At 51.6% G+C, this 20,329-nt stretch overlaps 1 protein-coding gene and 1 pseudogene across 3 annotated transcripts in view; both read left to right on the top strand.

The window, feature by feature from the left end:
- The window catches only part of LOC132401275 (mitochondrial import inner membrane translocase subunit TIM14-like), a 499,620-nt pseudogene that overhangs the window by 241,242 nt on the left and 238,049 nt on the right, over positions 1–20,329 (top strand).
- med15 (mediator complex subunit 15) overlaps positions 1–20,329 on the top strand; it is a 250,048-nt gene that overhangs the window by 121,719 nt on the left and 108,000 nt on the right. For all 3 annotated transcript variants that reach the window (XM_059983308.1, XM_059983309.1, XM_059983306.1), the window contains one exon: positions 16,869–16,978. In XM_059983308.1, the coding sequence (XP_059839291.1) occupies positions 16,869–16,978 (110 nt within the window). The remainder of the gene's footprint in view (positions 1–16,868; positions 16,979–20,329) is intronic.

The following is a 20,329-nucleotide window of genomic DNA, read 5'->3' as shown; positions in this document are numbered from 1 at the left end:
GGCAGCCCATGCGTTACACACTCCCTATGGGCAGCCCATGTGTTACACACTCCCTACGGGCAGCGCATGCATTACACACTCCCTATGGGCAGCTCATGTGTTACACACTCCCCATGGGCAGCTCATGTGTTACACACTCCCTACGGGCAGCTCTTGTGTTACACACTCCCTACGGGCAGCGCATGCATTACACACTCCCTATGGGCAGCTCATGTGTTACACACTCCCTATGGGCAGCTCATGCATTACACACTCACTATGGGCAGCTCATGCGTTACACACTCCCTATGGGCAGCACATGTGTTACACAATCGCTACGGGCAGCGCATGAGTTACACACTCCCTACAGGCAGCACATGCGTTACACACTCCCTATGGGCAGCACATGAGTTACACACTCCCTATGGGCAGCACATGAGTTACACAGTTGTTACAGGCAGCACATGTGTTACACACTCCCTACGGGCAGCACATGTGTTACACACTCCCTATGGGCAGTCCATGTGTTACACACTCCCTATGGGCAGCCCATGTGTTACACACTCCCTACGGGCAGCACATGCATTACACACTCCCTATGGGCAGCTCATGCGTTACACACTCCCTACGGGCAGCGCATGAGTTACACAGTTGTTACAGGCAGCATATGTGTTACACACTCCCTAAGGGCAGCGCATGAGTTACACAGTTGTTACAGGCTGCACATGTGTTACACACTCCCTACGGGCACAGATGAGTTAGACAGTCGTTACAGGCAGCAGATGTGTTACACACTCACTATGGGCAGCTCATGTGTTACACACTCCCTACGGGCAGCACATGTGTTACACACTCCCTATGGGCATCCCATGTGTTACACACTCCGTATGGGCAGCCCATGTGTTACACACTCCCTACGGGCAGCGCATGCATTACACACTCCCTATGGGCAGCTCATGTGTTACACACTCCCTATGGGCAGCTCATGTCTTACACACTCCCTATGGGCAGCTCATGTGTTACACACTCCCTACGGGCAGCACATGCATTACACAGTCGTTACAGGCAGCAGATGTGTTAAACACTCACTATGGGCAGCAGATGCGTTACACACTCCCTATGGGCAGCGCATGTATTACACACTCCCTATGGGCAACTCATGTGTTACACACTCCCTACGGGCAGCACATGCATTACACACTCCCTACGGGCAGCGCATGAGTTACACACTCGTTACAGGCAGTACGTGTTGCACACTCCCTACGGGCAGCAGATGCGTTACACACTCCCTACAGGCAGCGCATGAGTTACACACTCATTGCAGGCAGTACGTGTTGCACACTCCCTACGGGCAGCACATGCGTTACACACTCCCTACGGGCACAGATGAGTTAGACAGGCGTTACAGGCAGCAGATGTGTTACACACTCACTATGGGCAGCTCATGTGTTACACACTCCCTACGGGCAGCACATGTGTTACACACTCCCTATGGGCATCCCATGTGTTACACACTCCGTATGGGCAGCCCATGTGTTACACACTCCCTACGGGCAGCGCATGCATTACACACTCCCTATGGGCAGCTCATGTGTTACACACTCCCTATGGGCAGCTCATGTCTTACACACTCCCTACGGGCAGCACATGCATTACACAGTCGTTACAGGCAGCAGATGTGTTAAACACTCACTATGGGCAGCAGATGCGTTACACACTCCCTATGGGCAGCGCATGTATTACACACTCCCTATGGGCAACTCATGTGTTACACACGCCCTACGGGCAGCACATGCATTACACACTCCCTACGGGCAGCGCATGAGTTACACAGTCGTTACAGGCAGCAGATGTGTTACACACTCCCTATGGGCAGCACATGAGTTACACACTCGTTACAGGCAGTACGTGTTGCACACTCCCTACGGGCAGCAGATGCGTTACACACTCCCTACGGGCAGCGCATGAGTTACACACTCATTGCAGGCAGTACGTGTTGCACACTCCCTACGGGCAGCACATGCGTTACACACTCCCTACGGGCACAGATGAGTTAGACAGGCGTTACAGGCAGCAGATGTGTTACACACTCACTATGGGCAGCTCGTGTTACACACTCCCTACGGGCAGCACATGTGTTACACACTCCCTATGGGCAGCCCATGTGTTACACACTCCGTATGGGCAGCCCATGTGTTACACACTCCCTATGGGCAGCACATGTGTTACACAATCGCTACGGGCAGCGCATGAGTTACACACTCCCTACAGGCAGCACATGCGTTACACACTCCCTATGGGCAGCACATGAGTTACACACTCGTTACTGGCAGTACGTGTTGCACACCCCCTACAGGCAGCAGATGCGTTACACACTCCCTACGGGCAGCGCATGAGTTACACAGTTGTTACAGGCAGCACATGTGTTACACACTCCCTACGGGCAGCACAGGTGTTACACACTCCCTATGGGCAGCCCATGTGTTACACACTCCCTATGGGCAGCCCATGTGTTACACACTCCCTACATGCAGCGCATGCATTACACACTCCCTATGGGCAGCTCATGTGTTACACACTCCCTATGGGCAGCTCATGTCTTACACACTCCCTATGGGCAGCTCATGCGTTACACACTCCCTACGGGCAGCGCATGAGTTACACAGTTGTTACAGGCAGCACATGTGTTACACACTCCCTACGGGCAGCGCATGAGTTACACAGTTGTTACAGGCAGAACATGTGTTACACACTCCCTACGGGCACAGATGAGTTAGACAGTCGTTACAGGCAGCAGATGTGTTACACACTCACTATGGGCAACTCATGTGTTACACACTCCCTACAGGCAACACATGTGTTACACACTCCCTATGGGCAGCCCATGTGTTACACACTCCCTATGGGCAGCCCATGTGTTACACACTCCCTACGGGCAGCGCATGCATTACACACTCCCTATGGGCAGCTCATGTGTTACACACTCCCTATGGGCAGCTCATGTCTTACACACTCCCTATGGGCAGCTCATGCGTTACACACTCCCTACGGGCAGCACATGCATTACACAGTCGTTACAGGCAGCAGATGTGTTAAACACTCACTATGGGCAGCAGATGCGTTACACACTCCCTATGGGCAGCGCATGTATTACACACTCCCTATGGGCAACTCATGTGTTACACACTCCCTACGGGCAGCACATGCATTACACACTCCCTACGGGCAGCGCATGAGTTACACACTCGTTACAGGCAGTACGTGTTGCACACTCCCTACGGGCAGCAGATGCGTTACACACTCCCTACGGGCAGCGCATGAGTTACACACTCATTGCAAGCAGTACGTGTTGCACACTGCCTACGGGCAGCACATGCGTTACACACTCCCTACGGGCAGCAGATGAGTTAGACAGACGTTACAGGCAGCAGATGAGTTACACACTCCCTACGGGCAGTGCATGAGTTACACAGTCGTTACGGGCAGCACATGCGTTACACAATCCCTACGGGCAGCTGATTCGTTACACATTCCCTACGGGCAGCGCATGAGTTACACACTCCCTATGGGCAGCCCATGCGTTACACACTCCCTATGGGCAGCCCATGTGTTACACACTCCCTACGGGCAGCGCATGCATTACACACTCCCTATGGGTAGCTCATGTGTTACACACTCCCTATGGGCAGCTCATGTGTTACACACTCCCTACGGGCAGCTCTTGTGTTACACACTCCCTACGGGCAGCGCATGCATTACACACTCCCTATGGGCAGCTCATGTGTTACACACTCCCTATGGGCAGCTCATGCATTACACACTCACTATGGGCAGCTCATGCGTTACACACTCCCTATGGGCAGCACATGTGTTACACAATCGCTACGGGCAGCGCATGAGTTACACACTCCCTACAGGCAGCACATGCGTTACACACTCCCTATGGGCAGCACATGAGTTACACACTCCCTATGGGCAGCACATGAGTTACACAGTTGTTACAGGTAGCACATGTGTTACACACTCCCCACGGGCAACAGATGAGTTAGACGTTACAGGCAGCAGATGAGTTACACACTCCCTACGGGCAGGACATGAGTTACACACTCGTTACGGGCAGCACATGCGTTACACAATCCCTACGGGCAGCAGATGCGTTACACATTCCCTACGGGCAGCGCATGTGTTACACAGTTGTTACAGGCAGCACATGCGTTACACACTCCCTATGGGCAGCTCATGCGTGACACACTCCCTATGGGCAGCTCATGTGTTACACACTCCCTACGGGCAGCACATGCATTGCACACTCCCTATGGGCAGCACATGTGTTACACACTCCCTATGGGCAGCTTATGTGTTCCACAATCCCGACGGGCAGCATATGCGTTACACACTCCCTACGGGCAGCGCATGTGTTACACACTCCCTATGGGCAGCTTATGTGTTACACAATCCCGACGGGCAGCATATGCGTTACACATTCCCTACAGGCAGCGCATGTGTTACACACTCCCTATGGGCAGCACATGTGTTACACTCTCCCTACGGGCAACTCATGTGTTACACACTCCCTATGGGCAGCACATGTGTTACACTCTCACTACGGGCAGCGCATGAGTTACACAGTTGTTACAGGCAGCACATGTGTTACACACTCCCTACGGGCACAGATGAGTTAGACAGTCGTTACAGGCAGCAGATGTGTTACACACTCACTATGGGCAGCTCATGTGTTACACACTCCCTACGGGCAGCACATGTGTTACACACTCCCTATGTGCAGCCCATGTGTTACACACTCCCTATGGGCAGCCCATGTGTTACACACTCCCTACGGGCAGCGCATGCATTACACACTCCCTTTGGGCAGCTCATGTGTTACACACTCCCTATGGGCAGCTCATGTCTTACACACTCCCTACAGGCAGCTTATGTCTTACACAGTCCCTATGGGCAGCACATGTGTTACACACTCCCTATGGGCAGCTCATGCGTTACACACTCCTACGGGCAGCACATGCATTACATACTCCCTATGGGCAGCGCATGCTTTACACACTCCCTACGGGTAGTGCATGCGTTACACAGTCGTTACAGGCAGCAGATGTGTTAAACACTCACTATGGGCAGCAGATGCGTTACACAGTCCTTATGGGCAGCGCATGTGTTACACACTCCCTACGGGCAGCTCATGCGTTACACACTCCCTACGGGCAGCACATGTGTTACACACTCCCTATGGGCAGCTTATGTGTTACACAATCCCTACGGGCAGCAGATGCGTTACACACTCCCTACGGGCAGTGCATGTGTTACACACTCCCTATGGGCAGCACATGTGTTACACTCTCCCTACGGAAAGCGCATGTGTTACACACTCCCTACGGGCAGCTCATGTGTTACACAAGCCCTACGGGCAGCAGATGCGTTACACACTACCTACGGGCAGCGCATGAGTTACACACTCATTGCAGGCAGTACGTGTTGCACAGTCCCTACGGGCATCACATGCGTTACACACTCCCTACGGGCAGCAGATGAGTTAGACAGACGTTACAGGCAGCAGATGAGTTACACACTCCCTACGGGCAGTGCATGAGTTACACACTCGTTACGGGCAGCACATGCGTTACACATTCCCTACGGGCAGCGCATGAGTTACACAGTTGTTACAGGCAGCACATGTGTTACACACTCCCTATGGGCAGCCCATGTGTTACACACTCCCTATGGGCAGCCCATGTGTTACACACTCCCTACGGGCAGCGCATGCATCACACACTCCCTATGGGCAGCTCATGTGTTACACACTCCCTATGGGCAGCTCATGTCTTACACACTCCCTACGGGCAGCTCATGTCTTACACACTCCCTACGGGCAGCTCATGTGTTACACAGTCCCTATGGGCAGCACATGTGTTACACACTCCCTATGGGCAGCTGATGCATTACACACTCCCTATGGGCAGCTCATGTGTTACACACTCCCTACGGGCAGCACATGCTTTACACAGTCGTTACAGGCAGCAGATGTGTTAAACACTCACTATGGGCAGCAGATGCGTTACACACTCCCTATGGGCAGCGCATGTGTTACACACTCCCTACGGGCAGCACATGCATTACACACTCCCTACAGGCAGCGCATGAGTTACACACTCGTTACAGGCAGTACGTGTTGCACACTCCCTACGGGCAGCACATGCGTTACACACTCCCTACGGGCAGCAGATGAGTTAGACGTTACAGGCAGCAGATGAGTTACACAGTCCCTAAGGGCAGCTCATGCGTTACACACTCCCTATGGGCAGCACATGTGTTACACACTCCCTATGGGCAGCTTATGTGTTACACAATCCCTACGGGCAGCAGATGCGTTACACATTCCCTACGGGCAGCGCATGAGTTACACAGTTGTTACAGGCAGCACATGCGTTACACACTCCTTATGGGCAGCTCATGCGTTACACACTCCCTATGGGCAGCTCATGTGTTACACACTCCCTACGGGTAGCACATGCATTACACACTCCCTATGGGCAGCGCATGAGTTACACTCTCCCTACGGGCAGTGCATGCGTAACACACTCCCTATGGGCAGCTCATGTGTTACACATGCCCTACGGGCAGCACATGCATTACACACTCCCTTTGGGCAGCGCATGCGTTACACACTCCCTACGGGCAGCACATGCATTACACACTCCCTACGGGCAGCGCATGCTTTACACACTCCCTACGGGCAGTGCATGCGTTACACAGTCGTTACAGGCAGCAGATTTGTTAAACACTCACTATGGGCAGCACGTGCGTTACACAGTCCCTACGGGCAGCTCATGCGTTACACACTCCCTATGGGCAGCACATGTGTTACACTCTCCCTACGGGCAACTCGTGTTACACACTCCCTATGGGCAGCACATGTGTTACACTCTCCCTACGGGCAGCGCATGTGTTACACAGTCCCTACGGGCAGCTCATGCGTTACACACTCACTACGGGCAGCACATTCATTACACACTCCCTATGGGCAGCGCATGCTTTACACACTCCCTACGGGCAGTGCATGTGTTACACACTCCCTATGGGCAGCTTATGCGTTACACAATCCCTATGGGCAGCACATGCGTTACACAGTCCCTACGGGCAGCGCATGTGTTACACACTCCCTATCGGCAGCACATGTGTTACACTCTCCCTACGGGCAACTCGTGTTACACACTCCCTATGGGCAGCACATGTGTTACACACTCCCTACGGGCAGCGCATGTGTTACACAGTCCCTACGGGCAGCTCATGCGTTACACACTCACTACGGGCAGCACATTCATTACACACTCCCTATGGGCAGCGCATGCTTTACACACTCCCTACGGGCAGTGCATGCGTTACACAGTCGTTACAGGCAGCAGATGTGTTAAACACTCACTATGGGCAGCAGATGAATTGCACACTCCTTATGGGCAGCGCATGTGTTACACACTCACTACGGGCAGCACATGTGTTACACTCTCCCTACGGGAAGCGCATGTGTTACACACTCCCTACGGGCAGCTCATGCGTTACACACTCCCTATGGGCAGCGCATGAGTTACACACTCCCAACGGGCAGCACATGCATTACACACTCCCTATGGGCAGCGCATGCTTTACACACTCCCTACGGGCAGTGCATGCGTTACACACTCACTACGGGCAGCACATGCATTACACACTCACTATGGGCAGCACATGCATTACACACTCCCTATGGGCAGCGCATGCTTTACACACTCCCTACGGGCGGTGCATGCGTTACACAGTCGTTACAGGCAGCTGATGTGTTAAACACTCACTATGGGCAGCAGATGAGTTGCACAGTCCTTATGGGCAGCGCATGTGTTACACACTCCCTACGGGCAGCTCATGAGTTACACACTCCCTATGGGCAGCGCATGCATTACACACTCCCTATGGGCAGCTCATGTGTTACACACTCCCTATGGGCAGCTCATGTCTTACACACTCCCTACGGGCAGCTCATGTGTTACACAGTCCCTCTGGGCAGCACATGTGTTACACACTCCCTATGGGCAGCTGATGCGTTACACACTCCCTATGGGCAGCTCATGTGTTACACACTCCCTACAGGCAGCTCATGCATTACACAGTCGTTACAGGCAGCAGATGTGTTAAACACTCACTATGGGCAGCAGATGCGTTACACACTCCCTATGGGCAGTGAATGTGTTACACACTCCCTACGGGCAGCACATGCATTACACACTCCCTACGGGCAGTGCATGCGTTACACAGTCGTTACAGGCAGCAGATTTGTTAAACACTCACTATGGGCAGCACGTGCGTTACACAGTCCCTACGGGCAGCTCATGCGTTACACACTCCCTATGGGCAGCACATGTGTTACACACTCCCTATGGGCAGCTTATGCGTTACACACTCCCTATCGGCAGCACATGTGTTACACTCTCCCTACGGGCAACTCGTGTTACACACTCCCTATGGGCAGCACATGTGTTACACTCTCCCTACGGGCAGCGCATGTGTTACACAGTCCCTACGGGCAGCTCATGCGTTACACACTCACTACGGGCAGCACATTCATTACACACTCCCTATGGGCAGCGCATGCTTTACACACTCCCTTCGGGCAGTGCATGCGTTACACAGTCGTTACAGGCAGCAGATGTGTTAAACACTCACTATGGGCAGCAGATGAATTGCACACTCCTTATGGGCAGCGCATGTGTTACACACTCACTACGGGCAGCTCGTGCGTTACACACTCCCTATGGGCAGCACATGTGTTACACACTCCCTATGGGCAGCTTATGTGTTACACAATCCCTACTGGCAGCACATGCGTTACACACTCTCTACGGGCAGCGCATTTGTTACACACTCCCTATGGGCAGCACATGTGTTACACTCTCCCTACGGGAAGCGCATGTGTTACACACTCCCTACGGGCAGCTCATGCGTTACACACTCCCTATGGGCAGCGCATGAGTTACACACTCCCAACGGGCAGCACATGCATTACACACTCCCTATGGGCAGAGCATGCTTTACACACTCCCTACGGGCAGTGCATGCGTTACACACTCACTACGGGCAGCACATGCATTACACACTCACTATGGGCAGCACATGCATTACACACTCCCTATGGGCAGCGCATGCTTTACACACTCCCTACGGGCGGTGCATGCGTTACACAGTCGTTACAGGCAGCAGATGTGTTAAACACTCACTATGGGCAGCAGATGAGTTGCACAGTCCTTATGGGCAGCGCATGTGTTACACACTCCCTACGGGCAGCTCATGAGTTACACACTCCCTATGGGCAGCGCATGCATTACACACTCCCTATGGGCAGCTCATGTGTTACACACTCCCTATGGGCAGCTCATGTCTTACACACTCCCTACGGGCAGCTCATGTGTTACAGTCCCTCTGGGCAGCACATGTGTTACACACTCCCTATGGGCAGCTGATGCGTTACACACTCCCTATGGGCAGCTCATGTGTTACACACTCCCTACGGGCAGCTCATGCATTACACAGTCGTTACAGGCAGCAGATGTGTTAAACACTCACTATGGGCAGCAGATGCGTTACACACTCCCTATGGGCAGTGAATGTGTTACACACTCCCTACGGGCAGCTCATGCATTACACAGTCGTTACAGGCAGCAGATGCGTTACACACTCCCTACGGGCAGCAGATGAGTTAGACAGTCGTTACAGGCAGCAGATGTGTTACACACTCCCTACGGGCAGCACATGCATTACACACTCCCTATGGGCAGCGCATGTGTTACACACTCCCTACGGGCAGCAGATGAGTTTGACGTTACAGGCAGCAGATGAGTTACATACTCCCTACGGGCAGTGCATGAGTTACACACTCGTTACGGGCAGCACATGCGTTACACAATCCCTACGGGCAGCAGATGCGTTACACATTCCCTACGGGCAGCGCATGAGTTACACAGTTGTTACAGGCAGCACATGCGTTACACACTCCCTATGGGCAGCTCATGCGTTACACACTCCCTATGGGCAGCTCATGTGTTACACACTCCCTATGGGCAGCTCATGTGTTACACACTCCCTACGGGCAGCACATGCATTACACACTCCCTATGGGCAGCGCATGAGTTACACTCTCCCTACGGGCAGCGCATGCGTAACACACTCCCTATGGGCAGCTCATGTGTTACACATGCCCTACGGGCAGTGCATGCATTACACACTCCCTTTGGGCAGCGCATGCGTTACACACTCCCCACGGGCAGCACATGCATTACACACTCCCTATGGGCAGCGCATGCTTTACACACTCCCTATGGGCAGCACATGTGTTACACACTCCTTATGGGCAGCTTATGTGTTACACAATCCCTACGGGCAGCACATGCGTTACACACTCCCTACGGGCAGCGCATGTGTTACACACTCCCTATGGGCAGCACTTGTGTTACACTCTCCCTACGGGCACTCATGTGTTACACACTCCCTATGGGCAGCACATGTGTTACTCTCTCCCTACGGGCAGCGCATGTGTTACACACTCCCTACGGGCAGCTTATGCGTTACACACTCACTACGGGCAGCACATGCATTACACAGTCCCTATGGGCAGCTCATGTGTTACACACTCGCTACAGGGTGCGCATGCTTTACACACTCCGTACGGGCAGTGCATGCGTTACACAGTCGTTACAGGCAGCAGATGTGTTAAACACTTACTATGGGCAGCAGATGAGTTGCACAGTCCTTATGGGCAGCGCATGTGTTACACACTCCCTACAGGCAGCAGATGTGTTACACACTCCCTACGGGCAGCTGATGCGTTACACACTCCCTACGGGCAGCTCATGTGTTACACACTCACTACGGGCAGCACATGCATTACACACTCCCTATGGGCAGCGCATGCATTACACACTCCCTACGGGCAGTGCATGCGTTACACAGTCGTTACAGGCAGCAGATGTGTTAAACACTCACTATGGGCAGCAGATGCTTTACACGGTCCTTATGGGCAGCGCATGTGTTACACTCTCCCTACAGGCAGCTCATGCATTACACACTCCCTACGGGCAGCTCATGTGTTACACACTCCGTACGGGCAGCTCATGTGTTACACTCTCCCTATGGGCAGCTCATGTGTTACACACTCGCTACGGGCAGCTCATGCGTTACACACTCCCTACGGGCAGCAGATGAGTTAGACAGTCGTTACAGGCAGCAGATGTGTTACACACTCCCTACGGGCAGCACATGCATTACACACTCCCTATGGGCAGCGCATGTGTTACACACTCCCTACGGGCAGCACATGCATTACACAGTCGTTACAGGCAGCAGATGTGTTAAACATTCACTATGGGCAGCAGATGCTTTACACGGTCCTTATGGGCAGCGCATGCGTTACGCACTCCCTACGGGCAGCACATGCATTACACACTCTCTATGGGCAGCTCATGTGTTACACACTCACTACGGGCAGCACATGCATTACACACTCCCTATGGGCAGCGCATGCATTACACACTCCCTACGGGCAGTGCATGCGTTACACAGTCGTTACAGGCAGCAGATGTGTTAAACACTCACTATGGGCAGCAGATGCTTTACACGGTCCTTATGGGCAGCGCATGTGTTACACTCTCCCTACGGGCAGCTCATGCATTACACACTCCCTACGGGCAGCTCATGTGTTACACACTCCGTACGGGCAGCTCATGTGTTACACAGTCCCTATGGGCAGCTCATGTGTTACACACTCGCTACGGGCAGCTCATGCGTTACACACTCCCTACGGGCAGCAGATGAGTTAGACAGTCGTTACAGGCAGCAGATGTGTTACACACTCCCTACGGGCAGCACATGCATTACACACTCCCTATGGGCAGCGCACGTGTTACACACTCCCTACGGGCAGCACATGCATTACACAGTCGTTACAGGCAGCAGATGTGTTAAACATTCACTATGGGCAGCAGATGCTTTACACGGTCCTTATGGGCAGCGCATGCGTTACGCACTCCCTACGGGCAGCACATGCATTACACACTCTCTATGGGCAGCGCATGCTTTACACACTCCCTACGGGCAGCACATGCATTACACAGTCGTTACAGGCAGCAGATGTGTTAAACACTCACTATGGGCAGCAGATGCTTTCCACGGTCCTTATGGGCAGCGCATGTGTTATACTCTCCCTACGGGCAGCTCATGCGTTACACACTCCCTACGGGCAGCTCATGTGTTACACACTCCCTATGGGCAGCTCATGCGTTACACACTCCCTATGGGCAGCTCATGTTACACACTCCCTATGGGCAGCTCATGCGTTACACACTCCCTACGGGCAGCACATGTGTTACACACTCCCTACGGGCAGCTCATGTGTTACAAACACCCTATGGGCAGCGCATGTGTTACACACTCCCTATGGGCAGCTCATGCGTTACACACTCCCTACGGGCAGCTCACGCGTTACACACTCCCTACGGGCAGCTCACGTGTTACACACTCCCTACGGGCAGCTCATGCGTTACACACTCCCTATGGGCAGCGCATGCGTTACACACTCCCTACGGGCAGCTCATGCGTTACACACTCCCTACGGGCAGCTCATGCGTTACACACTCCGTATGGGCAGCTCATGTGTTACACTCTCCCTACGGGCAGCTCTTGCGTTACACACTCCCTACGGGCAGCTCATGTGTTACACAGTCCCTACGGGCAGCTCATGTGTTACACACTCCCTACGGGCAGCTCATGCGTTACACACTCCCTACGGGCAGCAGATGAGTTAGACAGTCGTTACAGGCAGCAGATATGTTACACACTCCCTACGGGCAGCACATGCATTACACACTCCCTATGGGCAGCGCATGTGTTACACACTCCCTACGGGCAGCACATGCATTACACAGTCGTTACAGGCAGCAGATGTGTTAAGCACTCACTGTGGGCACCAGATGCGTTACGCACTCCCTATGGGTAGCGCATGTGTTACACACTCCCTATGGGCAGCGCATGCGTTACACACTCCCTACGGGCTGCACATGCTTTACACACTCCCTATGGGCAGCGCATGCTTTACACACTCCCTACGGGCAGTGCATGCGTTACACAGTCGTTACAGGCAGCAGATGTGTTAAACACTCGCTATGGGCAGCAGATGCGTTACACAGTCCTTATGGGCAGCGCATGTGTTACACACTCCCTACGGGCAGCTCATGCATTACACACTCCCTACGGGCAGCACATGTGTTTCTCACTCCCTATGGGCAGCACATGCGTTACACACTCCCTATGGGCAGCACATGTGTTACACTCTCCCTACGGGCAACCCATGTGTTACACACTCCCTATGGGCAGCACATGTGTTACACTCTCCCTACGGGCAGCTCATGCGTTACACACTCCCTATGGGCAGCACATGCGTTACACACTCCCTACGGGCAGCGCATGTGTTAAACACTCCCTATGGGCAGCTCATGTGTTACACACTCCCTACGGGCAGCACATGCATTACACAGTCGTTACAGGCAGCAGATGTGTTAAACACTCACTATGGGCAGCAGATGCTTTACACGGTCCTTATGGGCAGCGCATGTGTTACACACTCCCTACGGGCAACTCATGCGTTACACTCTCCCTATGGGCAGCACATGTGTTACACACTCCCTACGGGCAGCTGATGCGTTACACACTCCCTACGGGCAGCTCATGCGTTACACACTCCCTATGGGCAGCTCATGTGTTACACACTCCCTATGGGCAGCTCATGCGTTACACACTCCCTATGGGCAGCTCATGTGTTACACACTCCCTACGGGCAGCTCATGCGTTACACACTCCCTACGGGCAGCTCATGTGTTACACACTCCCTACGGGCAGCTCATGCGTTACAAACACCCTCTGGGCAGCGCATGTGTTACACACTCCCTACGGGCAGCTCACGCGTTACACACTCCCTACGGGCAGCTCACGCGTTACACACTCCCTACGGGCAGCTCACGTGTTACACACTCCCTACGGGCAGCTCACGCGTTACACACTCCCTACGGGCAGCGCACGCGTTACACACTGCCTACGGGCAGCTCATGCGTTACACACTCCCTACGGGCAGCTCATGCGTTACACACTCCCTACGGGCAGCTCATGTGTTACACTCTCCCTACGGGCAGCTCATGCGTTACACACTCCCTATGGGCAGCTCATGTGTTTCACAGTCCCTACGGGCAGCACATGCATTACACAGTCGTTACAGGCAGCAGATGTGTTAAGCACTCACAATGGGCACCAGATGCGTTACGCACTCCCTATGGGCAGCGCATGTGTTACACACTCCCTATGGGCAGCGCATGTGTTACACACTCTCTACGGGCAGCACATGCATTACACACTCCCTACGGGCAGCGCATGAGTTACACACTCGTTACAGGTAGCAGATGTGTTACACACTCCCTATGGGCAGCACATGTGTTACACTCTCCCTACGGGCAGCTCATGTGTTACAGACTCCCTATGGGCAGCACATGTGTTACACTCTCCCTACGGGCAACGCATGTGTTACACACTCCCTACGGGCAGCTCATGTGTTACACACTCCCTACGGGCAGCTCATGTGTTACACACTCCCTATGGGCAGCACATGTGTTACACACTCCCTATGGGCAGCTCACGTGTTAGACACTCACTATGGGCAGCAGATGCGTTTCACAGTCCTTATGGGCAGCGCATGTGTTACACACTCCCTACGTGCAGCGCATGTGTTACACACTCCCTATGGGCAGCGCATGCATTACACACTCGTTACGGGCTGCAGATGTGTTAAACACTCACTATGGGCAGCAGATGCGTTACACAGTCCTTATGGGCCGCTCATGTGTTACACGCTCCCTATGGGCAGCACATGCGTTACACACTCATTACAGGCAGCACGGGTGTTCCACGCTCCCTATGGGCAGCAGATGTGTTACACGCTCCCTGCGGGCAGCGGGTGCATTACAAGCTCCCTACAGGCAGAGCGTGTGTTACAGACGCCCTATGGGTAGCGCATGCGTTACATACTCCCTAAGGGAAGCACATGCGTTACACGCTCCCTGCGAGCAGCTGGTGCTTTACATGCTCCCTACGGGCAGTGCGTGCGTTACACACTTGTACAGGCAGCATGTGCGTTACATGCTCCCCACGGGCAGAGGGTGCATTATACACTCGTTACAAGCAACGCGTGCGTTACAAACTCGTTACGGGCAGTATGTGCTTTACATACTCCCTACAGGCAGCGCGTGTGTTACACGCTTCCTATGGGCAGCACATGTGTTACACACTCCCTGCGAGCAGCTGGTGCCTTACATGCTCCCTACGGGCAGTGCGTGCGTTACACACTTGTTACAGGTAGCACATGCGTTATACACTCGTTACAAGCAACGCGTGCGTTACAGACTCGTTACGGGCAGTATGTGCTTCACATACTCCCTACGGGCAGCGCGTGCGTTAAATGCTCCCTACGGGCAGTGCGTGTGTTACACACTTGTTACAGGCAGCACGTGCGTTGCACACTCCCCACAAGCAGCGAGTGCGTCACACGCTCCCTAAGGACAGCGCCTGCGTCACAGACTCCCTACAGACGGCGCCTGTGTCACACTCTCCGTACACACTCGTTACAGACAGCAGCAGGAACGGAACCTATGTTGCCTGTACTATAAAATTTTGTCCTAATCACTATACTACTGTGCCACCCTCTCTTGCCAAAACCACACTCTATCCTCCTCTTCTTATCAGTAAAATACATGATATTTTTGTTTTAAAGTAAACTGCACCTCTGCCTGTCTGTACGTATTCAGAATCCTCCTTGTACGGATTCCAGGGGCACCACCACTTTCCTTGCTGGTTGTTCACGAAGTCCTCTCTTCTGGGTAGGGGACAGATAGCCCAGCTCAGTAGATTGAATACTTCATGTGCAAGGAAATTAATCATCGACTATGACAGCATAGATCTGAGATTGCTCCATGTCTCTTTCGAGCAAGACCCTTGGCAAAAGGCTTCTTTTCAACAGTCGGGTATCTTGTCCAAGCATGTGATCTACCCTCCCACCTCTTGTACAGGGTGGTAGGCCTTTTGGCTGACTAATTCAGCACAGCCCATGGATTAATCCCAGCAGTATCTGGTGTGTGCTCTGAGTCTGTCTGTAGTCTGATTTAAGTGCAGATATCAGAATCAGGTTTGTTGTTACTGATGTGAAATGTGTTGCAGCTATACAGTATAATACTTAAATAATCACTGTAAGTTGCAGTAAGAAACACAAGTAGTGGAAGAAGAGAGGAATGAGGTTCAGAATGGTCTTCCACAACAAATAGTTCAGCTGGGCCTGACAAACTAAAATGCATTGCATCTCTACTTCAGTATTGCTTTCAAGCAACTCTTCTAATTTGCATTTGCCTTTCTTTGGGTTTTGACTTTAGCAATGAAAGAATATGTTGTCTTAGGAAGTCTTAAAGCACGTTGCAGACAAAGAAGTGTTTTTCAAGTATGGTCAAACAAAAGCAGGGCATCGTTTTGTGGGCAGGGTATGGCTGAGGAAGTTTGCTATGCCTTGTAATCTTTTTTTTAATCAGCTTAGTCCAAGCTGAGTTGCAATGGGAATTCAATTGATGGGAATCTGGAGTGAACACATTATGACTGGGTTACAGAAATGCTGTGGTTTTATCCTAGGAACAGTGATGATGTGATTTATAGTTTGTTAGAATTTCCACTCTTTTATGGGAGGCATTTTTCAGGTTTTGCTGTTGAGGGTAAGGAGGACTGATTTGATATTGTGATGTTCATTTCCTATATTTGTGTCTAATGATCTGCAGGTTAACAATACAATTGCTATGATACCGTCTCCAGTCCAGCAGCCGATGCTCCCACCACCACAGCCTCAGCCATCACCACAGCCTCCTTCATCCCAGCAGAGCTCTGTGAGGTAATCACAGCAAATGTATTTCCCAAGTTTGATGTTGCCGGAAGCATTGGAGCAGAAAAGGTTAAAGTGACCTAATTAAATGAATTGTATGAATAGAAATTCGGATGAGTTTGCTATCTGACATTATCTCTCAATGGTCATATTGCTATGAGAGGATTTGTCATTTGTAAACTTTGTTTACAAACTCATTTGCGAGAATTCAGACGTAGTATGCAGACAGGGTGACTAGAGGAGCTGCCATAATAACTGGATTTGAATTGGGAGCGTGGGAAGCACTCATCATAATTCTGTTTGTCTTGCAGCTTAAGAGGAAGATGTTAACTTAGAAAGTTAGAAATCTACAGAACATTACAGGCCCTTTGGCCCACAGTGTTGGGCAGACCATGTCACCTGCTCTAGAACTGCCTAAAATTTCCCTGCCACATAGCCCTCTCTCTTTCTATATACCTTTCTAAGACTCTCTCAAAAGACCCTATTGTATCTACTTCTATTAACCTTGCTGGCAATGCATTCCACGCACCCGCCACTCTCTGCGTGAAAGACTTAGCCCTGACATCCCCCTTGTACCTACTTCCAAGCACCTTAAAACTGCGTCCTCTTGTGCTAGCCATTTCAGCCCTGGGAAAAAGTTCCTGCCTATCCATACGATCAATGCCTCTCATCATCTTCTAAACCTCTATCAGGTCACCTCTCATCCTTCATCACTCCAAGGAGAAAAGGCCAAGTTCACTCAGCCTGTTCTCATAAGGCATGCTCCCAATGCGGGCAAGATCCTTGTAAATCTCCTCTGCACCCTTTCTATGGTTTCCACATCCTTCCTGTAGTGAGGCGACCAGAACTGAGCACAGTACTCCAAGTGGGGTCTGACCAGGGTCTTGTATAGCTGTAACATTACACTCTCTATAGTATCCACATCCTTCCTGTAGTGAGGTGACCAGAACTGAACACAGTACTCCAAGTGGGGTCTGACCAGGGTCTTGTATAGCTGTAACATTACACTCTCTCTATAGCATCCACATCCTTCCTGTAGTGAGGTGACCAGAACTGAACACAGTACTCCAAGTGGGGTCTGACCAGGGTCTTGTATAGCTGTAACATTACACTCTCTCTATAGCATCCACATCCTTCCTGTAGTGAGGCGACCAGAACTGAGCACAGTACTCCAAGTGGGGTCTGTCCAGGGTCTTGTATAGCTGTAACATTACACTCTCTATAGTATCCACATCCTTCCTGTAGTGAGGTGACCAGAACTGAACACAGTACTCCAAGTGGGGTCTAGCTAAGGTCTTATAGAGCTGTAACATTACCTCACGGCTGTTGAACTCAATCCCACAGTTGATGAAGGCCAACACACCATACGCCTCCTTAACAACACTGTCAACCTGCGCAGCAGCTTTGAGTGTCCTATGGACATGGACCCCAGGATCCCTCTGATCCTGCACACTGCCAGGAGTCTTACCATTAATAATATATTCTATCTTCAAATTTGACCTATCAAAATGAATCACTTCACCCTGATCTGGGTTGAACTCCATCTGCCATTTCTCAGTCCAGTTCTGCATCCTATCGATGTTGCACTGTAATTTCTGATAACCTTCCAGGCTATCCACAACACCCCCAACTTTACTAACCTATCCCTCCACTTCCTCATCCTGGTCATTTATAAAAATCACAAAGAGTAGGGGTCCCAGACAGATCCCTGAGGCACACCACTGGTGACGGACCGCCATGCAGAATATGACCCGTCGACAACCACACTTTGCCAATTCTGGATCCACAAAGCAAGGTCTCCTTGCATCCCATGCCACCTCACTTTCTGAAAGAGCCTCACGTGGGGAACCTTATCAGATGCCTTAGTGAAATTCATATACATTACATCCACATCTGATAAGTACATCCACATCCACATCAGTATTATAGTGGAATAAAGGGAATTACACAGGCACGAGAGAGGAGCTGGCCAAAGTTGATTGGAGAGGGCACTAGCAGGGACGATGGCAGAGCAGCAATGGCTAGAGTGTCTAGGGCCATTCATTACTTAGCCAAACTTTGCTTAAACATTGAAATTGAGCTTGTATGCACCATTTGTGCTGGCAGTTCATTCCATACTCTCACCGCCCTCTATGAGTGAAGAAGCTTCCACTAATTTTCCCTTTAAACTTCTCATCATTACCAAAAGTTTTTTCAGATATATAAATAATTAAAGAAAGGGGAAAATGGATATCGGACCACTGGAAAATAATGCTAGAGAAGTAGTAATGGGGAATAAAAAAATTGGTGGAGGAACTTAATAAGTGTTTTGCGTCAGTCTTCACTGTGGAAGACACAAGCAGTGTGCCAGAAATTTGAGAGTGTCGGAGGAGAAGGTGCTTTGGAGGATGAAAAGTCTGAAACCACCTGGACCAGATGGACTACACCCCAGATTCTGAAGGAGGTGGCTGAAGAGATCGTGGAGGCATCTTTCTAGAATCACGAGATTCTGGAATTGTTCTGGACCAGTGGAAAATTGCAAGTGTCACCCCACCCTTTAAGGAAGGAGGGAGGAAGGAAATTATAGGCCAGTTATCCCGCCACTGAAGTGGTGGGAAGATGTTGGAGGTCATTATTAAGGATGAGGTTTCGCGGTACTGGGAGGCACGTGATAAAATAAGCCAAAGTCAACATAATTGTGAGGTAAGGCCGGGTAAGCTCCTTTAATTAATCTTAATTAGTTTGGGAGTAGGTAATGGAGGCAGCAACTAGGGCAGTCGAGTGCTTCGTTTGCAGTATGTGGGAAGTCAGGGCGAGCACTGTTGTCCCTGATGACTACACCGGCAAAAGGTGCATCCAGCTGCAGCTCCTGACAAACCGTGTTAGGGAACTGGAGCTGGAAGAAACTCTGATCATTCATGAGGCGGAGGCAGAAATAGACAGGAGTTTCAGGGAGATAGTTACCCCTAAAAGTCAGGAGAGGGAAGGGGAATAGACAGGAAGAGCAGAGCACCCCTGTGGTCATTCCCATCAACAATAAGTATACAGTTTTGGATACTGTTGGTGGGGACGACCTACCAGGGACAAGTTGCAGTGTCGTTGCGTCTCTGGCACCGAGACTGGACTCTCAGCTCAGAAGGGAAGGAGGGAAAAGAGGAGAGCAGTAGTGATAGGGGATTCGATAGTTAGGGGGACAGATAGGAGGTTCTGTGGATGAGATCGAGAATCCTGGATGGATATCCGGATCGATATCTCGGATCGAGTTCTCAGTATTCTCAAGAGGGAGAGTGAGCAGTCAGATGTCGTGGTCCATGTAGGGACCAAAGACATGGATAGGAAGAAGGAGGAGGTCCTGCAAAGACAATTTAGGGAGTTAGGTGC

The sequence above is a fragment of the Hypanus sabinus genome, chromosome 10 (assembly GCF_030144855.1).
Source record: "Hypanus sabinus isolate sHypSab1 chromosome 10, sHypSab1.hap1, whole genome shotgun sequence".
Taxonomy (NCBI): Eukaryota; Metazoa; Chordata; class Chondrichthyes; order Myliobatiformes; family Dasyatidae; genus Hypanus; species Hypanus sabinus.
The sequence above is the reverse complement of the archived record's forward strand: the minus strand, read 5'-3'. Positions and strand labels throughout refer to the sequence as shown.